The sequence below is a fragment of the Danio rerio genome, chromosome 13, assembly GCF_049306965.1.
Source record: "Danio rerio strain Tuebingen ecotype United States chromosome 13, GRCz12tu, whole genome shotgun sequence".
NCBI lineage: Eukaryota > Metazoa > Chordata > Actinopteri > Cypriniformes > Danionidae > Danio > Danio rerio.
Genome location: NC_133188.1, coordinates 52,272,501 through 52,284,600, shown reverse-complemented (window position 1 = coordinate 52,284,600; position 12,100 = coordinate 52,272,501). Strand labels below are relative to the sequence as shown.

Sequence of the window (12,100 nt, the reverse complement as noted above, 5' to 3'; positions counted from 1 at the left end):
AGAAATCAGACCTTAAATGCGGCGATTTTGTAATTGGAAGACAGTTTACAGGAAGCACTTGAGCTGGGTGACTGAAAATTAAAAGTCCTTGTTCATATACACGTTCTTTATGTTAAAGCTATACCCATGTTGGTTATATTAATCCGTGCAAATGTTTCATTTAGGCTATGTGGAATTACATATCTAATAATTATTTTGCTGTAAGTTTTTTTGCCTGTCACCGGTTTTCTTTGTCAAGCAAAGCGTCAGATTTTGATTAAATATTAAAGATTGTTTTTTTTCAGTGGATTAACTTGTACAGATTAAGTGTTCACTTTAAGACCTACAATATGTGCTAGGATAATAAACAGTCTATTTTGATTAGAATCTGTGTGTTCATTTTATATCCAGCAGGTGGAGCAGTTCGACCAGATGATTAACAGGAAAATTTACAAGTCATGAACAGTAATAAAATAGACACCTACTAGCCCATATACAATATTCAACATTAACATCCTGCAATTAATTATGTGTAATAATATGGATTTTCTGTCGCAAATACAATATGTTTCCTAAATTAATAGCTTAAAGTACATTCTGCAAAATACACCCTTTGCTTATTGATTTACTATAGAGCGATATGACAGACGTAATTTTTTAATTTTAAATGAATTTAAATACTCCATCCATTCCATCTATAGTATCTATCTATCTATAGTATCCATGTATAGTATCTATCCATCCATCTATAGTATCTATACATCTACAGCAGTGGTGCTCAACCCTGTACCTGGAGATCGACCTTCCTGCAAAGTTCAGCTCCAACCCTGATCAAACACACCTGAAGCAATTAATTAGGATATATCTACAATATATATCCATCTACAGTATTAATCTGTCCATCAATATATAGTATCTATCTATCTATATCCATCCATCCATCTACAATATATATCCATCCATCCAACCATCCAAAGTATCTATCTATCTATCTATCTATCTATCTATCTATCTATCTATCTATCTATCTATCTATCTATCTATCTATCTATCTATCTATCTATCTATCTATCTATCTATCTATCTATCTATCTATCTATCTATCTATCTATCTATCTATCTATCTATCTATATCCATCCATCCATCCATCCATCCATATCCAATATCCATATAATATCCATCCATCTATAGTATCCATTCATCCATCCATGCATCTACAGTATCCATTCATCCATCCATAGTATTAATACATCTATAGTATCCATCCATCTATAGTATCCATTCATCCATCCATTCATCCATAGTATTAATACATCTATAGTATCCATCCATCTATAGTATCCATTCATCCATAGTATTAATACATCTATAGTATCCATTCATCCATAGTATTAATACATCTATAGTATCTATCCATCTATAGTATCCATCTATATACTATCTATCCATCTATAGAATATATCCATCTATAGTATCCATTCATACATCCATAGTATTAATACATCTATAGTATCCATCCATCTATAATATCCATTCATCCATAGTATTAATACATCTATAGTATCCATCCATCTATAGTATCCATTCATCCATAGTATTAATACATCTATAGTATCCATCCATCTATAGTATCCATCTATATACTATCTATCCATCTATAGAATATATCCATCTATATTATCCATTCATACATCCATAGTATTAATACATCTATAGGATACATCCATCTAAATATTATCTATCCATCTACTGTATAGTATCCATTCACCCATCCATAATATCAATACATCTATAGTATCCATCCATCTATATAGTATCTATCCATATAAAGTATATATCCATCTATAGTATCTATCCATCTATAGTATCCATTCATCCATCCATTCATCCATAGTATTAATACATCTATAGTATCCATCCATCTATAGTATCCATTCATCCATAGTATTAATACATCTATAGTATCCATTCATCCATAGTATTAATACATCTATAGTATCTATCCATCTATAGTATCCATCTATATACTATCTTTCCATCTATAGAATATATCCATCTATAGTATCCATTTATACATCCATAGTATTAATACATCTATAGTATCCATCCATCTATAATATCCATTCATCCATAGTATTAATACATCTATAGTATCCATCCATCTATAGTATCCATTCATCCATAGTATTAATACATCTATAGTATCCATCCATCTATAGTATCCATCTATATACTATCTATCCATCTATAGAATATATCCATCTATATTATCCATTCATACATCCATAGTATTAATACATCTATAGGATCCATCCATCTAAATATTATCTATCCATCTACTGTATAGTATCCATTCACCCATCCATAATATCAATACATCTATAGTATCCATCCATCTATATAGTATCTATCCATATAAAGTATATATCCATCTATAGTATCTATCCATCTATAGTATCCATTCATCCATCCATTCATCCATAGTATTAATACATCTATAGTATCCATCCATCTATAGTATCCATTCATCCATAGTATTAATACATCTATAGTATCCATTCATCCATAGTATTAATACATCTATAGTATCTATCCATCTATAGTATCCATCTATATACTATCTATCCATCTATAGAATATATCCATCTATAGTATCCATTCATACATCCATAGTATTAATACATCTATAGTATCCATCCATCTATAATATCCATTCATCCATAGTATTAATACATCTATAGTATCCATCCATCTATAGTATCCATTCATCCATAGTATTAATACATCTATAGTATCCATCCATCTATAGTATCCATCTATATACTATCTATCCATCTATAGAATATATCCATCTATATTATCCATTCATACATCCATAGTATTAATACATCTATAGGATCCATCCATCTAAATATTATCTATCCATCTACTGTATAGTATCCATTCACCCATCCATAATATCAATACATCTATAGTATCCATCCATCTATATAGTATCTATCCATATAAAGTATATATCCATCTATAGTATCTATCCATCTATAGTATCCATTCATCCATCCATTCATCCATAGTATTAATACATCTATAGTATCCATCCATCTATATAGTATCTATCCATCTAAAGTATATATCCATCTATTGTATATATCCATCCATCTATAGTATATATCCATTCATCATCTATATAATCTATCCATCTATATTATCTATCCACCCACCTATAGTATCTATGTATCCATCTATTCATCCATAGTATCTATACATCTATAGTATCCATCCATCTATATAGTATCTACCATATATAGTATCTATCCATCTATATTATCTATCTATCCATGCATCCATATCTATCCATCCATCCATCCATCGTATCTATCCATCTATAGTATCTATGAATCCATCTATAATATTTATTCATCCATCCATAGTATCTATACATCTATAGTATCTATCTATATAGCATCTATCCATCTATAGTATCAATCCATCCTTCATCTATATTATCTATCCATCTATAGTATCTATCCATCCTTCATCTATAGTATCTATCCATCTATATAGTATCTATCCTTCATCTATAGTATCTATCCATCTATATAGTATCTATCCATCTATATCATCTACCCATCCATCCATCCATCCATCCATCCATCCATCCATCCATAGTATCCATCAATCTATATAGTATCTATCCTACCAATTATCCGTCCGTCCGTCCGTCAGTCTATCTATCTATCTATCTATCTATCTATCTATCTATCTATCTATCTATCTATCTATCTATCTATCTATCTATCTATCTATCTATCTATCTATCTATCTATCTGTCTGTCTGTCTGTCTGTCTGTCTGTCTGTCTGTCTGTCTGTCTGTCTGTCTGTCTGTCTGTCTGTCTGTCTGTCTGTCTGTCTGTCTGTCTGTCTGTCTGTCTGTCTGTCTATCCATCGATCCATCATCTACTATCCATTCATCCATGAAAGACAATATTTATATCAGATTTACTCATGACATTGATACTGAAATCATGACAACTCAAAACTCACGTTCGTGTTCAGATATCTGGACAGGGCATCGTAAGTAAAACAACATCATCTTTTATTCAGTAATACCGTATAATGCAGTTGCATATCTTTGGCGAAAATAAATTTTATAAACATTTTATTAACAGAGGTTAGCATACAAAACAAAAGGAGTCTGTGTGACAGACGGCAGACAGAAACAAACTGATACTGAAGTGGCGGATCAGATCAGATCAGACTGGCAGTATTTACACCGGTAAAGCAGAAGATCAATCACTCTACACTGAGATTCATAATGGCAGTTCACAAAACAACTCGTGTCATAATAATACACTCATGTTCAAAGAAAAATACAGACACGTGGGCTCAACGGTTCCCAGATTTATTCTAGGCTTTTTGGGTGAATCTCACAAGTATATTTCAGAAATGAGAAGTCGAGCCAATCTGTTTTTGACTTTTTGTTTGCAGAATATTTTCATGCACATTTCCCATTTATACACACAGAGCCACAGATAAAACTATTCTTGACAATTCTCAGTTTCATTTGATTTAATTATTAGGTGTAGTTTAGTCTATAGTCTTTATATTTTATTTACACACTGCGTCGTACCTCACAGCACTGTGCCTTTTAGAACTCTAAACATAGATTTCGATCAGTGTAAGCACACTGGTGCCGCAGTGCCCAGCTACAACTCAGGACATATTTCTGCCGCACCACAGAGCGCCATCTGAATGGTTTCATTTTAAATAGCATGCAAATGTGCGCATCTGCTGTACGAAACGTCCAATTGTCATGTGCACGCTGTGTCACCGCGCTAAGCGGAGTATTCGTTGTGTGACCCGCTTAAGACCTATGCCGTTTTGGAGCCCCCAGAGTTACTATTAGGGGGCCTAATCAAACCCCTCCGCCTCTGTTCTTTACATTCTCTTTAATCCACCACCCCCCTTTACCCCATCTTTACCTTAACCTGCAATACCACCGCACCCTACGCCCCCCCCACGATACCTCCGCACATAATCCCCAACCACACCTCCACCTCCACAACTCCAACTTTCTACCTTAAACCACCCCCCAACCCCCTTTCACTTTCGTCCGAGATATCCCCGCACACCTGCCCCCCCCCCTCACTTTTGTCCATGATACCTCTGCCCCCGCATTCCCTCCAACCCCTTACCCCATCCCAATTCACCCCCTGCCCCCCCTTCATTTTTGTCCATGATACCTCCACCCCCACATCCCATCCAACCCCTTACCCCATCCCAATCCACCCCCTGCCCCCCTTCACTTTTGTCCACGATATCTCCACTACCGTATCCCCTCCAACCCCTTACCCCATCCCAATCCACCCCCTGCCCCCTTCACGTCTGTCCACGATACCTCCACCACCGCATCCCCTCCAACCCCTTTACCCCACCCCAATCCACCCCCTGCCCCCCTTCACTTTTGTCCACGATATCTCCACCACCGTATCCCCTCCAACCCCTTACCCCATCCCAATCCACGCCCTCCCCACCTTCACTTTTGTCCACGATACCACCACAACTAATTCCCAACTCCATCTCCGCACCCCCCCAACTCCCTACCTCAAACCACCTCCCACCCCCCTCACTTCTGTCCGCGATATCTCGCACCTCACCCCCTATCCCCCTTCACTTTTGTCGTGCTACCTTTGCAACCCCCACCCCACCACCACCCACCCTTACCCCCATCTTAACTTCAACCCACGATACCCCCGCACCCTACCCCCCTTTACTTTTGTCCACGATACCACCGCACATAATCCGCACCCCCTTTCGTCCTTGATACCTCCACCTCTGCACCCCCCCAACTCTCAAACCAAATCCCACCCCCTTCACTTTCGCCCACGATACCTTCACACGTTACCCCCTTCCCCCTCCCTCCCTCCCTTTCTTCACTTTCGTCCACGATACCTCGGCACATCAACCCCCCCTTTACTTTTGTCCTTGTTACCTCTGCAACCCCCCCCCCTCCTTTTTTACCACGTTACATTATCATCCCCCAACCCCCGCTTTACCTCCACACAACAGGTCATACATATGGCATTATACAATTTGTCCTCGTAAACCACATAAACAAGTACGCATAAACAAAACAGCATCTGTATATGAAATGGACATTTTTGTGACTGGTGTATGTGTGTGTGTATATAAGGGGAAATGTGTGTGAATATAGACAGCAAAGTTCAATAGAAGTTAAAATAAATAGGTTTAATTTCTGCACGTGAAACTGAACGTCTGACTCTTTCATGTTAATTATGATGGCAGGTTTGGTTGAGATTCACCCTGACAGCTGATTGGCAGTTTCAGTAGTCAACACAGAGGTCAGAGGTCGGCAGTAGTCCAACAGAGACCAAAGCAGATTATGGCACAGGAGGAACTGAAACGGGTTTAGCAGACACTGATGCGGTTTACGCACGCACACGCACACGCACACGCACACACACACACACACACACACACACACACACACACACACACACACACACACACACAGAGGGCATGTAGAGGAGTTAAAGTCAGCTGACCAGAGGAGAGGCTCATATGTGTGTGTGTGTGTGTGTGTGTGTGTGTGTGTGTGTGTGTGTGTGTGTTTATACATAGAGTCCATGTGTAAATGCGTGTGTGTCTGTTTGTGATGGCGTGTGTGGATATACATGACATACATGTGTGTGTGTGTGTGTGTGTGTGTGTGAGTGAGTGTGTGTGGTGCATTAGAGTGTTCTTGGTAATCTATGCAAGTATCAGTGAACATGATTGTGTATATCTACATTTTGTGTGTGTGCGCCTGTATAACTGTGAGCATCTCTAAGTAAATTAAGAGTATCTAAGTGTGTCTTTAAGTATGTGTGTGTGTGTGTGTGTGTGTGTGTGTTTATAACTGTATGTGAGTATCTGTGAGCATAAATGTGTGCATCAAAGTGTTTGTGTGTGTACGTGTGTATGCGAGCATTTGTGTGTGTGTGTGTGTGTGCGTGTGGAGGAATGTGTTTATATATCTTTGAGTATGTGTGTGTGTGTGTGTGTGTGTGTGCTTGTATAACTGCATGTGTGTATCTGAGTGTTTGCATGTTTATATAACTGTACGCGAGAATCTGTGAGCATAAATGTGTGTATCAGAGTTTAGTGTGTGTGTGTGTGTGTGTGTGCTTATTTAACTGTATGTGAATATCTGTAAGCATAAATGCATGTATCTGAGTGTTTGTTTGTGTGTGTGTGTGTGTGTGTGCTAGTATAACTGTATGTATCTCTTAGCATGAATGTGTGTATCAGACTTGTTTCTTCATGTTTGTGTGTATGTTTGTCCGCTAGAATGTGCGCACACATGTACTTTATCTGCAAGAGTTTGTGCATGCATGTATCTGAGTGTGTGTGAGTGTGTTCAGGCTGTTGTTCAGGTTCGGCACTGCTGCAACACTTGCTGTGCTTCAAACGTCTCAAACAAAGAGTAAAATGAGGAAAAGCAAGTAAACACACTCCACACACACTTGTTTTGTGGCTGCTGTATCACACAGCGTTGGCCTTCTGCACCAGAAACATTCATAAACACACAAATATGAGCCGGTAAACCAACCAGCCTCAGCTATCTGTCCTATAATGTGGCAGTGATCTGTTTATCAGCAAAAAGCACAATATTTCACCCCAAAATTAAATGAATTATGTATAAATATTACAGTAGACTGAATATTAAACATCCAATCACTGTAATACTTAATAAATGGTCAGTCTGCTTGTAAATCGAATCATTTTAACTGTATTATTGTAACAAATACTGTAATATTATTATTATTTTTCTATTAAAACCACCACAAATTACAGCCAAAATAAATACTAGCATGATTTATAAATACTTATAAGCATACATAAGTTGTTTTTATTTATATTACAGCAATAAAAACATTATTGACAGAACAAATATTAAAAAATGATTCATTAAGTGCCAATTTTCCCCCAGAATTGTCTGCAGGCTCAATGCAAAAGTCATCTGAAGGAGGAAAACGAGATTAAAAACATCAAGACATTAATGTCATAATGAAAAAACAACCCTTAATCTGGATTTCCTTTATGCTAAATATATTTTCCCATATTTCTGTTTGATTTTGAGGTGAAATATGATCTATTTTTAGACAGTTTTGCCCCCAAGTCTTTAGTTCCTTTAGATTTAAATGCATAAAGAGCTGAAAGCATTCAAACAGGCAACACACACACACACACACACACACACACACAACAACAACAACATATATATTCATCATAGAGCTACACGGCTGGAGTTTTTGCATAGGCTCTGAACAGAGGGAATCAAACAGTAGCTCAAAACTTATGAAAAATACTGACCAATCACAGAGAGCCGCAAACTAAAGAGGATGATGGGAGAATTCGTTCCAGTCTTCAGTGTTCAGACTTGCTTCACAATGCATCTTGGGTCTGATGTGTGTTTATTAATGATTTTTGCAGATGTTAAATGTGGTATAATCTGAAAGTAAACCTCATGAAGCCATCCAAGAGCACCTCCAGGTCATATTTCACTCCAAAATAAATCAATAAATAATAATAAATAAATATTTTGCATTAAAAATTGTTTATTTTAGTACTATTATTACTAGCAAAGCACAAATAAGCTTTTTTTTTTCTAATGCCAAATTATTTGAATAATTTATAAACGCATAGAAATCATAATTCAGTAAATAAAAAAGGTTTTATTTGCAGTTTCTGTATATTATGTTTACTAACATATTAGGGGGAAATGGAATATTTAATTAAAGACTGAATTATTTTTATATAGCGTGTTAGTGTTTGATTTACTAGCAAATTTACAATGTTTTACAATAACTTGAAAAAAAGATAATATTAATAAAATGGATATTATTTAATATTATAATATCATTGTTTTATTTTGATAGAAATTTACGATGTTTTTCAATTACAATAACTGGAAAAATAACTGAGAATTAATAAAATGGAAAAAAGCTGCAATGAAAAATCTGATATGCTAAAAACACAATTAATTCCTTGCTAATCAATTACAGTGAGGCTAAATATTATGTTTTTATTTATTTATTTCTTCTGTAGAAATTTACAGTTACTATAACTGAAAAATATTTTAATGCAAAACATTTTTTTCTGTCCCTAATGAATTACAGTAATGCAAATATTATTTATTTATTCATTCATTTATTTTTATAGTAATTTACAAGTATAATAATTGAAGATATAAAAAGCGAATTAATACAATGGGAAAAAATGCTGCATTGAAAAATCAGACATCCTAAAACAAATCTTTTCCCCCTTATTAATCAATTACAGTAATGCAAAATATTATGTTTTTATTTATTCATTTATTTTTATTGTAATTTTCAATTACAATAACTGAAAAAAAAGAAATTTAATAAAAAGGAAAAGTATATTGCAATGAAAAATGCAGGTATGCTAAAAACATATTTTTTTACTTGCTAATCAATTACAATAATGAAATATATATATATATATAAATATATATATATATATATATATATATATATATATATATATATATATATATATATATATGTATGTATATATAAATTATTTTTTTATTTTGAGAAAATTAAAATTTACAATGTTAGAGAAAATAGAAATTCACAATGTTTTCCAATTGCAATATTTATCAAACGAAAACTACAAAATTGGAAAAAACAATGTAGCAGATATTCTAAAATATATATTTCAATGAAAAACATTTTTTCCACATTTTTTTATTGTAATCAATTACAATAATGCAAAAATTGTATATTTCATTTATTTATTTATTTTTATAGAAATTTACAGTTACAATAATTGAAAAAATTTAATTAACAAAAAGGGAAAATAATGTTAAAGATATCCTAAAATGTAATGCAAAACATTTTTTTCTTTCACTAATCAATTACAGTAATGCAAAATATTCTAATTTATTAATTTATTTTTATAGTAATTTATAACTACAATAATTGAAAAAAGAGAATTATTAAAATGGAAAAAAAATGCTGCAATGAAAAATCAGATATCCTTAAAAAAATTGTTTTCCCCTTATTTATCAATTGCAATAACTGAAAGAGAATTAATAAAATTGAGAAAATAATGTTGCAGATGTCCTAAAATATATAATTATTTTAATGCAAAACCTTTTTTTCTCTAATCAATTACAGTAATGCAAAATATTTATTTATTTTTTCATTCATTCATTTTTATATTCTGGAGTGAATTTATAACCATCGTATTTTCATGAGATTTACCCAATGGAAATCCTCAAACACCAGTGATTAATTCTAAAAAAACTAACGGCAGGATTAATAAAAAAAATAATCTGTTACCCATAATTCCTTTCTGCAGGCCCTCTGCTCAGATCGCAATGATATCCAGTGCCAGAGATGAACATAAAGAGTGCCGTCCGCCAAACAGCGATTATTGCATTTCCATTGACGAGTACAAAACCAAAAAAAAGGGGAATATTCTTGACATAATTCTCATTTTCAGGAGCTTAAGTGGACGACAGGAGAGGTTAGTGCTTTCGACAACACAAACATGCACTCGATCTCTGTATAAATACCACAGATTCACTTGGAAGAGTAGGACACTCACTTAGAGGAAGCATGCAAATGTCTAAGAGGAAAAAAAAAAACATCAATTTCTCCTTAAGAAATCCTTCATCCCGTAGATTAGATTGACGCTCCAAAGTCTCGGTATGGCTTCGTTCACCTCCGCGTATTGCCGTAGTACTTTTTTGTAGTCAGAAAGGGGAAATTCTTTCATATAAAAATGAGGGTAAACGTACACTGCTGTAAAAATATCTGTTAATTAACAGTGTTTTCCATTTATTTACGTTTGAGAATTGTATTATAGGATGTTTGATGAGTTTTGATGTTGGAAATTCAACTCGTCAGTTTAACAAAGTGACTTTTATTGACATCCAAAATTAAAAAGTGCTCAGGGGTGGCTTAAATAACGTGTCGGTGCTCTTTGGGTAAGACATTCATCAGAATAAACAGCAAAAATGAGTCCAAGGCACTGGAAAAATGTGGGGAAAAAAATGATAAAGCCTTAATTGACATGCCTTGGCGCAGTTTTAAGGAATAGCCATGTCAATAAAGGCTTTTTAATATTTTATTTCCACATTTTTTGAGTGCCTTGGACTCATTTTTGCTGTTTATTTGGACTTTTACTGACATTTTAGTAGTAATAATTAATTATAATTATAATTATAATTATATATATATATATATATATATATATATATATATATATATATATATATATATATATATATATATATATATATATATATATATATATAATAAGGTTTCTGTGGCGTTATATACGACACCAATCCAGACAATATAGCACTTTAAACTATTAAAAATGTTAATAAAAGTCACTTTTTTTAACTTGTCAGGGTTAAAAGTTTTCGAAAGTAAGATTAAGATCCCATAATGCAATTTAAACGCATAAAAACATATGGAAAAATGCTAATTAACAGATATTTTAGATACAGAGAGAAGAAGGTGATGTGGAAAAAATATGAGGAGGCACAGTCACTGACTGACAGGCAGTTAAAAAAAAATAAAGTCACAATTGTTGGCTTATTTTCGATGCTTTTCCAGTTTTTTACTCTTGCCCGTCCGCTTGGAGAGATCCAAACCTGAACGGATTCCCGCCAAATGTAAAAGTGACCCAGCAGCCTCTTTTAGCTCTTCATCCAGCTCCGCTTTGACCTCATATCGGGGGCTTTTAACCGGAAGAGGGCACTTTACTGTGAGCGGGCGCCTGTGAACGGGCATCAAACGTGGGTTTCTTTCTTCTTCCGAGTCTTCCTCGCTGTGAAATCCTTCACTGCCATCGCGGTGGGCCTGTCCTGTCTCACAGCCCGCTTCATCCAGAGAGGACAGAGAGGAAGAGGAGGAGGAGGAAGAGCGAGACGAGCAGCGCTGGAAGGACGAGCTGCTGCTGCTGTAGTTGTGGTCCTGCTTTGGGTCGCTGCTCACCAAGACTGAGTCCGGCCGAGAGAGGTCAATAGGGCTGTCCGGGTCACCTGTGGAGCACAGCACAAGAACACACACACTCTC

At 34.9% G+C, this 12,100-nt stretch overlaps 1 protein-coding gene across 2 annotated transcripts in view; it reads right to left on the bottom strand.

Annotated features, from left to right (window-relative positions):
* Positions 1–9,827: 9,827 nt before the first annotated feature.
* foxn2a (forkhead box N2a) overlaps positions 9,828–12,100 on the bottom strand; it is a 74,598-nt gene continuing 72,325 nt past the window's right edge. Inside the window, exons 6-7 of one of the 2 annotated variants that reach the window (XR_012388962.1) lie at positions 11,372–12,066; positions 10,025–11,045 (exon numbers count right to left, since the gene is read on the bottom strand). Coding sequence is in view for 1 of the 2 variants with exons in the window: in XM_073920349.1 (XP_073776450.1) it covers positions 11,618–12,066 (449 nt within the window). In the remaining variant the exon portion in view is untranslated. Of the gene's footprint in view, positions 12,067–12,100 lie in introns of both variants that reach the window. The other variant, XM_073920349.1, reaches the window with a different exon arrangement.